This window comes from Phyllobates terribilis, unplaced genomic scaffold, assembly GCF_046119375.1.
Source record: "Phyllobates terribilis strain yellow unplaced genomic scaffold, ASM4611937v1 Scaffold_4__5_contigs__length_816908805, whole genome shotgun sequence".
NCBI lineage: Eukaryota > Metazoa > Chordata > Amphibia > Anura > Dendrobatidae > Phyllobates > Phyllobates terribilis.
Window position 1 is genome coordinate 272,809,259 of NW_027362764.1, and position 19,431 is coordinate 272,828,689.

At 41.7% G+C, this 19,431-nt stretch overlaps 1 protein-coding gene across 1 annotated transcript in view; it reads left to right on the top strand.

The window, feature by feature from the left end:
* The first annotated feature begins 6,980 nt into the window (after nucleotides 1–6,980).
* Nucleotides 6,981–19,431, top strand: part of DPY19L1 (dpy-19 like C-mannosyltransferase 1) — a 220,856-nt gene continuing 208,405 nt past the window's right edge. The window contains exon 1 of the mRNA XM_073678263.1: nucleotides 6,981–7,328. Coding sequence (XP_073534364.1) covers nucleotides 7,127–7,328 — 202 coding nt within the window. The 5' untranslated portion in view covers nucleotides 6,981–7,126. The remainder of the gene's footprint in view (nucleotides 7,329–19,431) is intronic.

Consider the following 19,431-nt stretch of genomic DNA (forward strand, 5'->3'; position numbering starts at 1 on the left):
CAGCCCCTGACTTTGGGCAGAAGGGGGATGTAAGAAAGCAAGAGGTAAGGTCCTCGATGGCCGATATGTGCGACCGAGGTGGTTGGCCTCAGTAAAGTAAAATCTGTACCAATAAAATTGGTTTACTGAAAGGGTTAATTTGACTGGATTTTGGCCCTGGGAATTAGGAGCAACCAAAAGAGTCTGTTGAAAAAGGTGGTTCCATAACACAGTCCCGGGTTTACAGGCCTATTAACAGCAGCAGAGTTAGCTCAGCAAAGACAGGTGTGCTGGAGCCAGAGACGTGTTTGCTTGGTGAACACGTTTAATACAAGTATGAGCTGCTGCTGGGAATACCGAGGTTGGTGAGGCTGCTACATTTATGCTGTTTCATTCTGCCTGAAGAAAAGAACTGTTTATGTTATTCATTGATACTGACGGAAGGCTGTTTTCGTTTTGGAGCTGTAAAATATATGGTGGACAATAAGTTACATGCTGCTTGGATATAAAACCCTGTGCCACATTTATCCAAGCAGCTACCCAAGAGCGTGAACCCCTACAGGTCGTATACGTTATGTTATGTCCCTTTAGACCACCACATATACTGCTAGATGATATGTATTCTCACTTACAATGCCTACTTTTAACCCCTTTCCGACGTGGTACGAAATAGTACACACCACGTCGGCACCCCCTGTTCAGCGCGGGCTCCGACGCTGAGCCCGCACTGAATCGGGCACATGTCAGCTGATTTATACAGCTGACATGTGTCCCGAACAGCCAGGAGTGTAATCGCGATCCACCCGCGGCTGTTAACCAGTTAAATGCCGCTGTCAATCTCTGACAGCGGCATTTAACTCGTGCTTCTGGGAAGAGCGTCCCAGGCCCCGCCCATCGGTGACCCAGTCACGTAATTGCAGGTCACCAATCATGGGCATGACAACCCGGGGTCTGCAGCAAACCCCTGTGGTTGTCATGTAAAAGATTGCTAAGAGCATTTCTACTACATAGAGGCGATCTGCTCATCGCCTCTGTGTAGCAGATGCAATCGGACTACTGCTGCTTCTAGTCTCCAATGGAGACTATTGAAGCAAGCAAAAAGTGTAAAAAAAATGTTTTTAAAAATATTAAAAAAATATAAAAAATCACCCTCCTTTTGCCCCATTCAAAATAAAATAATAAAAAATAAACCCCACTTACACATATTTGGTATCGCCGCATTCAGAATTGCTCGATCTATCAATATAAAAAAAGAATTAATATGATCAGTAAACGGAATAACGAGAAAAAAATGCCAAACGCCTGAATTTTTTTTGGTCGCCGCAACATTGCAATAAAATGCAATAACGGGTGATCAAATCATCGGATCTACCCCAAAATGGTAACAATGAAAAAGTAAGCCCGGCACACAAAAAATAAGCCCTCACCCGGCCCCAAATCCCAAAAAATGGAGACGCTACAGGTCTCGGAAAATGGTGCCATTTTTTTTTTTTTTTTAAGCAAACTTTGTAATTTTTCTCACCACTTAAATAAAAGAGAACCTATACATGTTTGGTATCTATGAACTCGCAATGACCTGGAGAATAATAATGGCAGGTCAGTTTTAGCATTCAGTGAACGTGGTAAGAAAAAAAACAACTGTGGAATTGCATTTTTTTGCAATTTCACCACACTTGGAATTTTTTTCCCGTTTTCCAGTACAAGATATGGTAAAACCAGTGATGGTGTTTAAAAGTACAACTCGTCCCGCAAAAAATAAGCCCTCACATGGCCATATTGTTCGAAAAATAAAAAGACTATGGCTCTGGGAAGAAGGGGAGCAAAAAAAGAAAACGCAAAAACGGAAAATGCTCGGGTCATGAAGGGGTTAATATTTGTTCTAGGTGAACCTTTGTATGTTCTGACAATAGATGCATGTCTCACATACTTGTGTATCTACCATCATGCTACTTACTTTTTGAATGGCTGTGTTGAGCAGATATATACGTGTATGTAGGTATAGAAAATATACATGTATATTAGTGTGTCTCAAAAACGTACTTTTGCATTGATTGGTGTCATTATTTTTTCATTATCTTGTACGCCAATTACATATGAAGGACATAAAATTTTACATTATGACAAACTTAATTTCTGCATTTTTGAATGATTCACAACAGATGGACTCATGAAAGTCTATCGAATGCAAATGCTAAAGGGGTGGCTCATCTTAAATGGGTAAAATTGCAAAGTGCTTTTATAAACAAGCAAGCTATTAAAAATTATCATTGCTCTGCAGTCTAGCGGGCAAGGAGTTCAGTGCTTACAAGCTCTTTGCTTTAGAGCTTGTAAGTGCTACTTCAGAGGTGGCCAGCTTTAGTTCAACTGCGCTTCTCCTATGCTTCTGGTCCGAACTGTTAATCAATTAGGAGCTAATGAAGACAAAACCCTTTAACACATGTCTATTGTCTGAAAAATCTTACAAGAAAAAATTCTGATTGCTCATGCGGGTGTTTAGAAGTCTCATCCACAATATTACCAGGCTGGAACAACATCCCACACCTCGCCTAAACCTCTTCCATCCACATACTGTACTATTTCATTGTGGGCCTGAGGAAGGGGTCTGCAAGACCCCTCTATCTACAGCTCCACATCCTGCAGTACATTACTCCTCTATATAGCCCCATTCAGCAGTACATTGTGCCGCTATATACACCCCCTACTACAGAACATCTCTGCTCAGCCCCTCTCGTCCCTCCTGCTGTACATTATTCTTCTCATCTATGTGCAGCTTTATTCTACAGTACATTATGCTGATTAGGCCCTCTATATAAAGCACCCCCACTTCTGCAGTATATTACAACTTTAACCCCTTTACCCCGAGGGTGGTTTGCACGTTAATGACCAGGCCAATTTTTACAATTCCGATCACTGTCACTTTATGAGGTAATTACTGTGGAACGCTTCAACGGATCCCCCTGATTCTGAGACTGTTTTTTCGTGACATATTGTACTTCATGACAGTGGTACAATTTATTCGATATGACTTGCGTTTATTTGTGAAAAAATCGGAAATTTGGCAAAAATTTTGAAAATTTTGCAACTTTCTAAATTTTAATTTTCATGCCTTTAAATCAGAAATGTATGTCATGCAAAATAGGTAATAACATGTCCTACGTCTACTTTATATCAACGCAATTTTGGAGCCACAATTTTTTTTTGTTAGGAAGTTATAAGGGTTAAAAGTTGACCAGCGATTTCTCATTTTTACAACAAAATTTACAAAAACATTTTTTTAGGGACCACATCACATTTGAAGTGACTTTGAGGGGCCTTTATGACAGAAAATACCCAAAAGTGACACCATTCTAAAAACTGCACCCCTCAAGGTGCTCAAAACCACATTCAAGAAGTTTATTAATCCTTCAGGTGCTTCACAGGAATTATTGGAATGTGGAAGAAAACAATGAACATTTAACTTTTATCAGCAAAATCTTACCTTAGACCCAATTTTTTTTATTTTTGCAAAGGTAACAAGAAAAAAAAACAACCCAAAATTTGTTAAGAAATTTCTCCTAAGCATGCCAATACACCATTTGTGAGGGAAAACCACTGTTTGGGCGCACGGCAGGGTTCGGAAGGGAAGGAGCGCCATTTGACTTTTTGAATGTAAAATTTGCTTGAATAATTAGCGGATGCCATGTTGCGTTTGGGGAGTCCCAGATGTGCCTAAACAGAGGAAACCCCCCACAAGTGACACCATTTTGGAAACTAAGACCCCCAAGGGATCTTATCTAGATGTGTGGTGAGCACCCTAAACCCCCAGGTGCTTCACAGAAGTTTATAACATTGAGCCGTGAAAATAAAATTTTCACATTTTTCCCACAAAAATGTTTTCAGCCCCCAATTTTGCATTTTCATAAGGGTAACAGGAGAAATTACACCATGCAATTTGTTGTGCAATTTCTTCTGAGTAAGCCGATACACCATATGTGGGGGAAAAATACTGTTTGGGCACACGGCAGGGTTCGGAAGGGAAGGAGCGCCATTTGACTTTTTGAATGTAAAATTTGATTGAATTAGCGGACACCATGTCGCGTTTGGAGAGCCCCTGATGTGCTTAAACAGTGGAAACCCCCCACATCTTACCCCATTTTGGAAACTAGACTCCGCAAGGAACATCTCTAGATATGTGGCGAGCACCCTGAAGCCCCAGGTGCTTCACAGAAGTTTATAACGTAGGGCCGTGGAAATAAAGAGTCAAACCTTTTCCACAAAAATGATCTTTAAGCCCCAATTTTTTTATTTTCATAAGGTAAGAGGAGAAAATGGACCCCAAAAACTGTTGTGCAATTTCTCTTGTGTAAGCAATTCCCCATATGTGGGTAAAAAAACACTGTTTGGGAGCACGGCAGGGTACAGAAGGGAAGGAGCACTGTGTGACTTTTTGAATGCAAAATTGGCTGGAATCAAGAGCGGACGCCATATCGCGTTTGAAGAGCCCCTGATGCGCCTAAACAGTGGAAACCCCTGACAAGTGACCTCATTTTGGAAACTAGACCCCTCAAGGATAACTAGTGGAACAGTTTTATAGGTCAGGTCGTTCCCGACGCAGGGATATCAAATATATATACTTTTATTGTTTTGTTTTTTCATAATATTAATTTATAGGTACAGCATATATTTATTTTGGGGGATTTTTTCTTTTTTATATATATATATATATATATATATATATATTTTTTTTTTCACTTTCTGACACTTTTTTCACTTTGTCCCACTATGGGACTTTCATTTATTGCAGGCTGATAGCTTGTTTGGCATAGGGATGCAGTAGAAGCATCCTTATGCTATGCAAGCCATCATCTCTGCACTGGCACAAGTTAGATAGATCGTGGACTAAGCACAATTTAACTTCCTGATGCCTGGTGACCCGGATGTAGTCACGACGACATCAGGTCACTATGGAAACGATCTAGACCCCACGCTCCAATCCAAGGTAATTGGATGGAACTCTGCCTGCCCCGGAAATGTTGTGATCGACTTAGATCTCAGTATTTTCGGGGTTAATGTGCCGGGAGCGGAGCAAGACTGCTCCTGGCACATAGTACCGGGTGTCAGATGTCAAAATGAGCTGACACCCGGCGGCGATCACTCCCGCACATATTGTGTGCGGGCACAATCGCCTGTGCGTAATAGTACATACCTGGTCCATAAGAACCAGAGCAGAGGGACGTACTATTACTGACAATGTCAGTAAGGGGTTAAGCCTCTCTATACACAGTCCCATCTTGGGAGTATATCACTCCTTTTAACCCCTCTGTAAATAACTCTCCTGCTGTACATCACTCCTCAACCCTCTATATAAATGCACCCTTCTGCAGAAAACTACTCCTCGCTCCCCTCTATACAGAACTATCTTCTGAAGAACATCACTCCCCTCTGCAGCCCCCTCCTGGAGTAAAGCAATCCTCTCAGTCCACTACATACAGCCTCATAGTGTGGTGCATCAGTCCCTGTATCTACAGCCCCCTCCTGGAGTAAAGCACTCCTCTCAGTCCACTACATACAGCCTCATAGTGTGGTGCATCAGTCCCTGTATATACAGCCCCCTCCTGGAGTAAAGCACTCCTCTCAGTCCACTACATACAGCCTCATAGTGTGGTGCATCAGTCCCTGTATATATAGCCCCCTCCTGGAGTAAAGCACTCCTCTCAGTCCACTACATACAGCCTCATAGTGTGGTGCATCAGTCCCTGTATATATAGCCCCCTCCTGGAGTAAAGCACTCCTCTCAGTCCACTACATACAGCCTCATAGTGTGGTGCATCAGTCCCTGTATCTACAGCCCCCTCCTGGAGTAAAGCACTCCTCTCAGTCCACTACATACAGCCTCATAGTGTGGTGCATCAGTCCCTGTATCTACAGCCCCCTCCTGGAGTAAAGCACTCCTCTCAGTCCACTACATACAGCCTCATAGTGTGGTGCATCAGTCCCTGTATATATAGCCCCCTCCTGGAGTAAAGCACTCCTCTCAGTCCACTACATACAGCCTCATAGTGTGGTGCATCAGTCCCTGTATATATAGCCCCCTCCTGGAGTAAAGCACTCCTCTCAGTCCACTACATACAGCCTCATAGTGTGGTGCATCAGTCCCTGTATATACAGCCCCCTCCTGGAGTAAAGCACTCCTCTCAGTCCACTACATACAGCCTCATAGTGTGGTGCATCAGTCCCTGTATATATAGCCCCCTCCTGGAGTAAAGCACTCCTCTCAGTCCACTACATACAGCCTCATAGTGTGGTGCATCAGTCCCTGTATCTACAGCCCCCTCCTGGAGTAAAGCACTCCTCTCAGTCCACTACATACAGCCTCATAGTGTGGTGCATCAGTCCCTGTATCTACAGCCCCCTCCTGGAGTAAAGCACTCCTCTCAGTCCACTACATACAGCCTCATAGTGTGGTGCATCAGTCCCTGTATATATAGCCCCCTCCTGGAGTAAAGCACTCCTCTCAGTCCACTACATACAGCCTCATAGTGTGGTGCATCAGTCCCTGTATATATAGCCCCCTCCTGGAGTAAAGCACTCCTCTCAGTCCACTACATACAGCCTCATAGTGTGGTGCATCAGTCCCTGTATATACAGCACCCTCCAGCAGTACAGCACACAGCCACATATTGCAGTAAATCCCTCCTCTCAGCCCTCTATACATAGCCCCATTTGCAGTACATCAGCCCCTCTACATACAGCCAACTCCTACAGAACCTCGCTTCTCTCTTCACTCAACCAATCTATACCCAGCCCTTTTGTGCAGAACAGCGCTCCTCTCTGCCCTCTATACACAGCGCCCGCCTGCAGGACAGCACTCCTCTATATACCGCGCATCCCTCCTGCCATCTATACAGTCCTCTCCTGCACTGCATGGTAAGGTTCCTGCATACACATCGCCCTCTCTGTGTAGTGTATACACGTGCACTACTGCTGCAGCCGCTTCCTGTTCTGAGCGCGGCAGTGGAAGCCAGGAGGCTCCGCCCCTTCCCGTGACGTCACGGCCCACAGGAGCAGCTCCGTTGTAGAAACGACCCCTTCGTGCCTGCGCTGCTCCCATCAATGTGGGAGCTCTCCATTTGTATTGCAGGGCTCTCACTCGGCGGTGATCTGCAGCATGGCCGTGGAAGGGAAGTCCCGGTCAATGGAGCAAAGTGGATCAACTGACGGGCACCCCCGGCACCGGCAGCGGGGTGCAGCCTCTACTAAGGGGAGGAATAGGACCCCGCACCCGGGCATGGAGACCTCCCAGTACAGGGATCAGGGAACGTCTTACCTCAGCCCTGCCAATGTGAAGGTTGGCACTGTCCTGCTTATTGGTAAGGGCATTGTTATTCTGCATGTAACCTGGCAGGAAAGTTTCCTCTGGCAGCGCTGCTGCTGGTACTTTAACCAATGGTGCCAATTAATGGGAGATTTCTACAGCTGTCTGCAAGAAAGCTGCTGTTGCCCATAGCAACCAATCACACAGCAGCTTTTATTTTGTATTCTACTGTTGAAAAGTGAAAGCTGCTCTGTGATTGGTTGCTAGAGGCAGGGAAGAGGATTTAGCTGATCTGCTATGTTAACCCCTTAATGACAGCCATTTGTCATTATTTCCTTTTTTGGAAGAGCCATAACGTTATTATTTTCCATCAGCACAGCCGTGTCTGGTTTGCTTTTTGCGGGACGAGTCGTAGTCCTGAATGACACCCTACTAGACAACGGAAAGATCAATTCAAAGGGAGATGAAATAGTAAAATCCACAATTCATCTTGTGTTTCATTTTTCCTGAGTTCATTATGAGCTGGGAATGTGATTCTCTGGCCACGGCGATGCCCATCTTGTACTTTAGTGGCTTAAACTTCTTAACTTTAGAAACAAGAAATAAGATCTTTGGTTCAGGTCTCCATTTCTGTTCTATATTGTTTTCTGCATCTGATGGACATGTATTAGTGCTTGGTTTTTGCGTTCTAAGCTGTGGTATTATTGGTATTGTTTGGGGCACTTGTGACATTGGCACAGCACTGATGCAGTGATACTGAATACTTATTTATTTTTAATTCAGGGGGAAGGGAGAGGCTCTGTAATTTTATATTTTATATATATATAACTTTTTTTTGGGCCATATAGGGCACCTCAACCTGTGATTGTTTGCTTAGTCTATACATTGCAAACTTCAGTATTTTCGTATATAATAGAAATCAAGGTCTCCAATGAAGCCCAGCTATACCAAGATGGAAGCGACAGGGACCTTCAGCAGACTGCCATAACAACCCATCAGCAGGTGTCAAGGGGGCGCTGATGAGCGCCTAATCAGACACGCTGCCAGGATTCTTCGACTTAAAAACTGCTGTCACTTCTAGACAGTGGCATTTAAGGGTTTAAGCAGCAACCCCTGCCCTGTGTGGAGCTGTCTCAGTTTGTCCAACTTTCAGAAAAAAATTGAAAGGCATGGATTTTTAAAAAAATATCAAAAGAAGTTCTATTCCCCGGCTCTAGCCTCGGTCGCTCCAGTGAAAGGTTTTCTGATGATCTCCACGGTACATTGGGTGGTGACGTCCCGCTCTTCAGTCACTTGACCTCTGAGGCCTGCGATTGCCTGCAATGATCATGTCACTTTGACATCATATAATTATCCAATGGTGTTCCAATTAGGCTACAGATACATGATGACTTTGGCTACATAGTCAAGTAGTGCAGTACTGTGATACTATGTCGCAACGTAATTAACGTGAATGAGGCCACATTGTGACCCTAAATATGGCATGAAAGACAGGAAATCCGAACCAACCGGATTTCTGTGTTGCAAATGCAGCAGTTCTCAATGATTTTCTAAAAGAAAAGCAATAAAAAAAATTGCACATGAATGACAGGCCGAATTCAGACGTCTGTGAAATAGTCTGTGTACGCACCGTGATGTACAGACTGGCATCGGGTCATCTAACCCAAATTCAACAGTCTTCTAATAATTCCAATAAGGCTGTTGATTTTAGATCAGTAGACCCACTGCCAGTCTGTACATCACGGTGGTCCGTGTTTCACGGACGTCTGAATTCAGCCTTAGGGACTCATTCAGATCTCATTCCCTTTAGCCCCCTTGGGCTCTTCATGGAGAGATGGGAATATGTCACTTTTCATGCTGGAAAAAGATCTATTAAAATGCGGTAGAATGAGTTTGGAGAATGCATCAGACATTTCATCCTCTGTCTTGTGAAGATCAGTTTGTTTTTTGTTATCTTCCAAGGGTGGTCTTCTTTACAAATTCTTGGCAGCAGATGGAGAAATGAAGCTGCTGATCTTTACATGACAATAAAATGCAAACACTTAGGACACTTTGTAAAGCTGTGTTTGAAATAATGGCTCAGACAATGGATTAGGTGCAGTGACTGCGGATCCAGCTGTAGGGTATTGATTTAGCAAAGGAGCAACCAGTTGTTTAATCAAATGCAATTTAATGATACAAAAATATAATTGTATCTTGAAATAATAGTATAGTACTAAAGCCCTAGTGACTGGGATATTCTGTCTGTCGTTCAGGGATGTGCTGTCCAGCGCCATAGTGGTTAGCAGTTGCCTCCTAGATTCATGTAAATCTGAAGGACACATTATTACATTACAGGTTCAATTATTAAAAGGGTCGTCTCAGATTTTTTAATGGGTAAAATTTCATAGTACTTGCAAAAACAAGCAAGTTTACAATTTACTTGCTGTTCAAAATCTCTGTTCACGAGCAGAATATAGTGTTTTTTTTGTTTTTAATGTTTACTGCTCATTGCCTAGGTTACCGGCCTCCTCTGCCGTCCAACAGCTGTGTCTGAAGATGTGCAGAGCTTACAAACTCTTTCCATAGAGAGGGAGTAGACAAGCACACATGGGGTGATATTGAACGGTATGGAAGAGAAGGGAGTTATGGAGTTGCTCACTGAAATGGTATAAATAAAACAATATAGTAAAAAATAATAAAGGATTAAATCGCCCTAATTTTTCCTGTTCAGTAATAAAACAATTAAGAAAAAATAAACATTTTGTATTGTCTTGTCCAAAAATATCCACTCTATGGACTATATGACATTATTTAAACCGTACGTTAATCATTGTAAATAACAAATCGAAACATCAGAATTGCTTTTTTCCTGGTTGTCATGCTTCTATAAGAGAATGCAAGAAAAAGCTATCAAAATGTCTCATGTACTGCAAAATGGTATCAATAAAAAGTACAACTCAGCGTGCACAAACAAGCCCCTATACAGCTCCATGGATGGCGACACAAACAAAAAATAGATAAAAAACAACCTTAAGCTTGGTATCACCATAATCCTATTCCCAGGTTATTTTTTTTTTCGTACAATTAATGCCCTAAAAAGAAAACCCGAAAAACAATGCAATTACATTGACACTTGGCATTTTTATTTGATAGAATTAATGTTGTCATTCAAAACTACAACTCATCCCGCAAAAAAAAAAAATAATTCCTCATATGGCTGTATCGACAAAAAAAAAATCTGACTCTTGGAAGAAAGGGGGAAAAGAACAAAGGCTCAAAAATGAAAAATGTCCTTAATCAATAAGTTATGTATACTTCAAACAGGTGGCAGTGAAAATGACGTCTCATCCTGCAAAAAATAAATCCTCATATGTCTACTGTGATCAGGATTGAATGGAGTGTCCTGGTCACACATGAGCATTTCCACAACAGTGTCTATGGGACTGACAGGTATTGTGCTCCCTACTGCTGTCTGTCACAGAGACCTACTGTAAGTAGAGCAGCGGTCATGGGAGACAATGCTGCTCAATTCAAGCCCATTCAGATTGAGAAAGGGGGGATCAAGACACTCATTCTCATAGGACATCTATAAGGCAGGTGATGACTACTAGATTATTAAAAACCCTTATGGAACATAAACAGTGGTTTGCACAAGTATTACCTCCCCTCCCTTTGCTTTTTATTTATTTTGTTACTTTACAATCTGTGTTTAAATATTTTTGTAATCCGATTTGTGTGTGATGCACCAGCACTAAATAGTCTAAGTTGGTGAAGTGAGTAAATAAAGGAATAAATTAAATGTATGGGATCAAATAACTAAAAATTGTCATGTGCATATGTATTAACCCCTTTTGCTATGAAGCCCCTAATCATTTCTGGTGCAAGCAATTACCTTACATAAGTCACATGCAAAGTGAAAGGAAGTCCACCTGTGTGCAGTACAAGTGTCAGTATATACACACCTTTTCTGAAAGGCCACAGAGACTGCAACACCATTAAGCAAGAGGTGCTACTAACTAAACAACTCCATGAAGACCAAGGAGACCTCCAAACAAGTCAGGGACAAAGTTGTTGAGAAATACAAGTCAGGGTTGGGTTATAAAAGAAAAAAAAAATATCTCAATCTCTGATGATCCCCTCAAGCACCATCAAATAGAAAGAACGTGATACCACAACAAATCTGCCAAGAGAGGGCTGTCCACCAAAACTCTCAGCCCGGGCAAAAAGGGCATTAAGCAGGAAGGCAGCACAGAGACCAAAGGTAACCCTGAAGTAGCTGCTGAGTTCCCAAGTAGAGACTGGGAGTATCTGTTCATACAACCACAATAAGCCGTACAGTTCATAGAGGTGGCCTTATGGTAGAGTGGGCAGAAAAAGCTTTTACTTGCACACAAAAATTGTAAGGTTCTTGTTGAGTTTGGCAAAAGACACGTGGTACACTCCCCAAATGTATGGATGGATGAAGGTGCTGTGGTCAGATGAGACCAAAATTGAACTTTTTGGCCACCAAGGTAAACGCTATGTCTGGTTCAAAACCAACACAGCTCATCGCCCCTAGAGCGCCATCAACACAGTGAAACATGGTGGCAGCATCATGCTGTGGGGATGTTTTTCGGCAGCAGGGACAGGGAAAATTGTCAAGGGGGAAGATGGATGCTGCAAAATACAGGGATATTCTTGACCAAAACCTGTCCTATCAGTGATTTGAGACTGGGATGGAGGTTCACCTTCCAACAAGACAATGCCCCAAAGCGTACTGCTAAAGCAACACTCGAGTGGTTTAAGGGGAAACGTGTAAATGTTTTGGAGTGGCCTAGTCAAAGCCCAGACCTTAATCCAATTGAGAATCTGTTGTCAGACTTGAAGATTTCTGTTCACCAGAGGAAACCATCTAACTTGAGGGAGCTGGAGCTGTTTTGTCTTGAGAAATGGGCTAAAATTCCAGTGGAAAGCTCATAAAGACTTATCCAAAGCTACTTGCAGCTCCAATTGCCTCAAAAGGAGGCTCTACAAAGTAATGACTTTAGAGGGGTGACTAGTTATGCACACTTTAGTTTTCAGTTATTTTGTCCTATTTGTTGTTTGCTTCACTTAAAAAAAGAGAAACCAAATGTTCAAAGTTGTAGGCCTCCCCCCTCACCCCCCCCCCTAAAAAACAGTGAAATTGCAGGTTGTGAAGTAGCAAAGCATGAAAAATGCCAAAGGGGGGTGAATACATTTGAAAGCCACTGTATGCAGTGCCTCTTCATATATTGTCTGTGGCACTGATCGAGTTAGTAGGGTACCGAGCTTAGCTATCTTTTACAATCCTATATAGAGTGAGTGAAGAACACAAACCCAGCTGCTGCTTCGTTCAAACAGGGAACACTATTCTCTCTTTCTGGTGATCGTGGGAATCTCAGGTGGGGCTTCAACTACTATCAAAAGTTATCACCTACCCTCTTAATTGGTGATAACCTGTTGCAACCGGAAAACCCTTTGGGACCAAAAAAGAGTTTTGTTTCTTTAAGGGTTAAAATGTATTCCATTTGTTGCTCTCAATGTAAATTATCATTTCAGACTATCTTCTATATGTGATAGGGACTACAAATTGCAGTGACATGTTAAGGTCTGAAGCCTAAAACCCCACTCATCTCACTAAACAGTTCTGAAATGCGCAGCTGCTGTAATAGAACACTGAGAGCGGTCTATGGATCCATACACCACTCTCACCACCGAGCAATGTATGGAACCAAAAACTTACTATAGGGCTGGTACATCGCTCTGGGTGTACACTGCCCTTTTTGTAAGACTTTAAAATTCTGCTGAACTTCACAGTGATGTTTAGTGTGATTGATGGGGGTCCAGGTCTTGAAATCCCAAGGACCTAACTAAACATCGCTCTGAAGTGTGGCACTATTTTGAAGTTCTTCAAACAAAAGTGTTAGGTGTTATTAGACGTCAAGGTAATCTACCAGTGGATTTTTGCTATGTAATCTGACAGTAACATGATGTAAGGACAGAGATCCTGATTTCAGCAATGTATCATTTAATTTACTTGGTAAAGTTACCGTTTTCTCTGCTGCTGATCTAGCAGTGCTCAAATGCTGAGCTCTGTATAACCCCGCCCACACCACAGCTTTCTGTGTATGCTGTATATTGACAGAAAGCTGCTAATCAGTGGTGATGGCATGGTTGGACTAGGAGGCACGAGAGACTTACTCCTGTAGTGATAATCTGCTGCAGATGAAACACTGATTTTATTGAAACAGCAAAGCACTGTTTAGTAAGTGACACATCGCTGGAGTCAGGGTCTCTGCCCCTACATCATTCTTCTCAATCTCAGATTGCATTCTTCTCAATCTCAGATTGCATAACAAAAACCTGCTGACAGTTGACAGCCCCTGAAAGTGCTGCTCGGTGTGGTTGTTACTGCAGGGCAACAGAGATTTTATATTATAGCCTCCTTAGTACCGAAAGGAAGTCCTGACTGGTGCAGCGCCAGATAGTCAGTGTACTCTACAGACAGGTACAAGATGCAGATATTCATAGGATGGACCTGAAAGAAAAGTGTTTTTCACCTGAACGTGTTACTTTAGACACATAAAGGACTTTGGGTATGTTCACACATAGCTTCAGAAAAAATATTTAGTAGTAGTTATGAGATGATAAAAGTTCTTTGTCATATAACCCTGAGGCTAAGTGGGTGCCTGGGGTTATGTAATGCATGGTATAGGGGCATGGCAAATGGCGTGTTTAGTCCTGCTCATGCATCACATGGATGGGTTACATGAAACTATGGATAGGACATGTACGTGAAAGACGCATGTGTGAATGAGACCAAGATGGATATGTGAGCCGTGAAAAGTGTAATTTTCTATTTTATAAATGGCTAAAGACACACCAGTGAGATTTGCATGGTTTTTACTATTTCTGCATGGCCTTAGCCTTACTTATTTTATGCATTGGACTGTGTTGGGTCCTGTTGTGAAGGGGACATCAGGTGAAGACCACTCTGACATCATAATGACGGTCACATTATGCAGTGGCTTTGGTTCTAACGTAGTCGTTGAAGTGCCTAAAGGGCATGACTACCATGTTGCAGTGAATATAAATGCTTTTTCTTAGTAATGTCGCTGGCACTGTCTTTTTCTGGATCATGTATATTTTTCCAAACTAACATTGTGAACTTTCAGCAACCTCTTAAATTATACGGAGCTGTAAAGCCATTCTTGAGTGTGTGTACGTTTTACCAATATTCATTTTAAGACTAAAAGATTCTGTTGCTTTGGCTTTGCTATCCCAGCTGTGATGATACTGCTTTTGGCACCAAAATAGTATGTGGAAGAAGTTATGAATCACTTATTTTTGGTCCATGAATTTATTTTTAAAATGCATTTTTTTTTCAGGCGAGCTCTAGAGAAGCTTTATCAAAAGCATGCCAGAGACCCCCAAAAATTCACAAAATTAAGGGAACGCCTATTGGCAGCCGTGAACACCGTCTCTTACCTGACGAAATTCGTGGCTCCTCTTTTGATTATCCAGCCTGGTGTAAAGTCATGGCTCTTATCCTGTTTCCACAGCTCACTGTTCTGGCCGTTGGATCGTGTTGTCCGAATTAATTCACACAAACTTTACTTGTGATATAAATTGTTATTGCCAAGTGGTTAAATACTGAGGCTATGTTCACACACGTTGTGTTTTTCTGCGAATTTTTAGCTGCGTCTAGCAGTACCAGCAAAGTCTATGAGAAACTAGAATTCTCTGATCACACATGTTGCTTTTTGTTTGCTACATATTTTCTGCCTTGCTTGCATATATGAAAAATAGAGCATGTCACTTCTTTCAGCGTTCCTTCACCCATTAGAAGTAATGGGTGGTGAAAAAAAACGCATCAAAAAACGCAGCTAAATTTTTTTCAGCATTTTTGGTGGCAAAGTATGGGTTCTATTTTGTGATTTAACCATCTTGTCTCGGTCACTGAGATGGTTGTTTGTATTGGGAGAGTTTAAATAAATTAGTGATGCGTACAGTGTAAACATTAGCTGACCTACATGTAACATTACTAAGGATGAAGTTGACCATACTTGCCACAATTTCTTTCCTTTTATCAGATACAAAAAAATATTTTTTGGGCATTAATTGTTTGAAAATAATAAACAAAGGTATGCTGGCCTAATAGCGCAGGCCAATCCAGAAGCCAGTGTTTGCTCCATTTGGAAATCACAGCATTGTTAAAACCTGTGATTGGCTGCAGCGAGTCAATCTAGTCAAGTGACTAGAAGAGTGCTGTCTTCTGAATGAAACCGACATTGCTTCCAGACAGGGCTGTGGAGTCGGTAAGCCAAACCTCCGACTCTGACTCCGACTCCTCAATTTCCATGACTCCACGACTCCAACTCCGCAGCCCTGCTTCCCGAGCCGGCGCCTGCCTCTGCTGGATCTGCGCGAGCGCTGGAAGGTGAGTGTGCCTCCATTTGAATTGTCCAGCAATCCTTGCCTAAAGAAAACATAATCTAACTATTGGACAAACCCCTGTTAAGGAAAGGGGAGAATTTGATCATCTCTATAATGTAGTCCCACATATTGCAAAAATCTGCAAAACTGAGTGGTTCTGTGTTTCAAAGGAACATAATAATCACTTGTGAATGTTTAGACACTGCTTGTCTCGTTGGGCTGAAATCCGGCACAGCATGAAGTCATCTTTGCTTTGAATATGCTGATTTTTTTTTTTCCATCATGTAAAAGAATATAAAAATGTATAATAAAATTAAACACTAATGATTCTTTTCTTTCAATGACAGCTATCATTGAGAAACTGGCTTGTATTAAAGCATTGTATGAAAGAATATGGAGCATTCTTTATGTAGGTGAGCAGTTTAGTTATAGTAGGCTTGTTCTTTTCTAGTAGTGCCAGTAAGCCGGGGTAGATAATTCCATCTACGGGAACGTAACCTGAAGCACTTTTCAAACTTTAAACCATTTGAAATGCCTATTTATTGCCTGGCAACATGTCACTTGTTGCACATTTACCCATATGCCAAGGACATTGTATCTACCAGTGCTTGGTAAAACTCATGGCGCAGAAATAATGAGGATGAAAGAAAAGCGACTGTGTGTTGTATGTAAGAAGCTTTATTTCTGCGGATCCATTGCCAATAGCAGTGTTTATAGATTGATACTCTTTATACATGAAATTAGGAATGTTATAATAGATAATTGATATTTTATTACTTCGTGTCTTATCTTTTTTTTTAATATCAGTATCTTTATTAAAAAAACACATATAAACTAATTTTACGGCTGATTTACCAGCAATCCAATATGTGGGGAAAGTTTGAAGTATATGGTGATAATCACCTTTTTAACCTTTTTTTTTTTACCACATATCCAAAGGACCTTCACTTGTCAAAATGACGTCTGCCAATAGCCTACCCACTAAAGTGTGAGTGTGATCTCTGATCCAGCCTCACATTCTCCTCCCGGATATTTACATCCCAAAGTTACTTGTGAACGTCTCAACGCGCAAAGTGGAACTTTACCTACTTCCAGAGGCTTGAAGTTACACTGGGCATTGCCAAAGTCATAAGCAGCTGCGGGATAGTTCTGGGAGGAGAGCGCGAGGACAGATCAGGGATCACAGTCATGCCTCAGTGGCTTGGACTGGCCTGCCCATAGCCGTCACCTTTTTGACTAGTCAAGGTCCTTTGGATATGTGGTGCAAGAAGTTTCAAAAGGTGAGTATCACTATTTACTATTTAACTTTGTCCACATGGTGGGATTGCCTGCAAACAGGCTTAAAATACTGATTCAGCCATATAAATAGCTTATAGATGTTGCTCCAGATAGTCAGGTTCCCTTTAATATTTTAATTTTCACTCTGACCTTTTATTCATTCATACTTGCTGTCCTTTGAAGAAGAGCTTTCAGCATGGCTCCTTTTCAGCAGCGGTAGGATTACAGTAAAAGCTGCAATGGAAGGTGAGCAGATGGCATTTTCAACAGTAAAAAGTCCTAGTGGAACAACACAGATAAATTGGTTAAAGGGACCTTTCATGTGAAAAAAGCTGCTAACCTGCAAATATGGGGTCCATGTGCAGGTTAATAGCGTTAAAAAGCCTTGAGCCGTGGCTGCCGGTGGAAAATGAACTTTATTCCTCCCGGCAGCCTCTGCCTTTCAGTCATGGAGGTGCAGCAGGTGTGGCTTCAGTCACTGGTCAGTACATAGTGAGCTGTGGTTGTAATCATACTGCGTATGTTCTCATTCACAGCTTCATAACAAGTGAGTAAATGCACGTGCCCAGTTCTCTAGTGATCCACTTGGCATCCTCCATCTAGTGCCCCCTTCTTTCTTAGTTTGCAATAGGTGAGACAGGAGGCAGCTGAAACTAGATGGTGGATTACTAGAGAACTGGACACTTGTTTTTTAAGTACTCTTGTTGTGGATGAGATCATGAGAGTCCCATGGACTCTGAAATTAGAGAACTCTGAAGATGAGAGAAGTCCTAATTTGCTCACATTGTAATCCTGCCTCTGAATATAATGCAATGACAGGTGGCGTCCCTTTAAATGCAAGTTACACAATAGACCTGTCCATTTGACTCCTTTTTAGTATTGAAGTAACTCTAAATATAGATTGTATTTATTTATTTATTTTATTCACTTTTATAGCACCATTAATTCCACAGCACTTTACAGGGCACTGTCCCCATTGTGGCTCACAATCTAGATTCCCTATCAGTATGTCTTTGGAATGTGGGAGGAAACCGGAGAACCTGGAGGAAACCCCCGCAAACACAGGGAGAAAGGCTGCAGTTCTAACCACTGAGCCACCGTGCTGCCCGTCTGTCTTTGTCAGCCTTATAAACTTTGAATGGAACAACATGTCAGATGCTCAACCAATGAACCATTGGTTCATTACCGTGATTAGGGATCAATGTAGTCCCAATCAATCAGACATCACCTATCTTGTGGATCTGTATTAGAAGTTGCTTGTCAGAAAACCCCTTCAACATTGCAACAACTGAGGATCTTAAGTTGACAATTGGCAGCAAATAACTATATAAAAAATATTTTACTCTCTTAAACTTTTTTTATTTGTGACTTACAATTTTGTTTGTGGATTATAATGATATTTTTGCAGACAGTGTCCCTTTAAGACCTCTGCATACACTAGTTTCTGGAAAAGTAAATAACGGCACACCGTGTGTTTTGTGTATAGTTTGCATAAATTGCTTATCCCCTAAATTGCTATGGGTAATGGTTGGTACATGAGTCACAGATCACTCTGCGAGACATATCCTAATGATGTTTACACACGGTTTGGTTTGCATGCATATTAACACCTACTTAATACTGATACCTAGCCGTAGAGCACATTTTCTAATTTATATTGCAGGTGGAAATGAAGCTTTAGTGATTTGTGGCATTGGGTGATAGCGTATGAATCTGATTTACAGCCCTAATGGCCACATGTATTTCTTTCTAGAAATTGGATATGTGCCTAGTTTGATGTTCTCATTATAAAAGATAGCGTTTTAGTATGAACATTTCACACCTGTTTTTCATTGCCAGCAAAATGATTAAATAAAAAGCTTTCACGGTAGCACATTTATTAGGGTTTGAAAGGGGAGGGGCGGGTTTAATCATTTGTTGAATAATATATTACTTATGCTATAAAAAAACACATTTTTATTTGTGGTAAAAAAAACTCAGCTGAAAGCTGCACGTGAAAATGCATGTGTTAGATCACGTGGATTTATGAAAAAAACTGCATGTATGTAAAGTGACCCTTCAAAGGGGTTGTCCACTACTTAGACAACCCTGTCTGAATCCCTATGTTTCCTCATTGCAAAGTAATAACACCTATATTCCTCTCTAGCGCCGTTACTGCCGCACATGCTTTCCCGAGGATCGCATGACATTGTTATGTCATGCTATTCCTGCAGCCAAAGTCTTGTGATCTCTGAGAGAGAGAGTGTCGTCACTGGGGGTGAGTATAGAGGGTTATTATTTTACTAGGGTGAAACATAGGGATTGGGAAAGTGTTGTCAGAGTAGTGGACAACCCCTTTTAAGAGGTTTATTTTATCAAGATCAATCTTCAGGGAGTGTCTTGTCCCCTTTTCCTTCTGTCTTCCTGCTTGCTGGGAATCTGTATGCTCCTGAATATTGACAGTAGCCAATTTGTGCCAATGT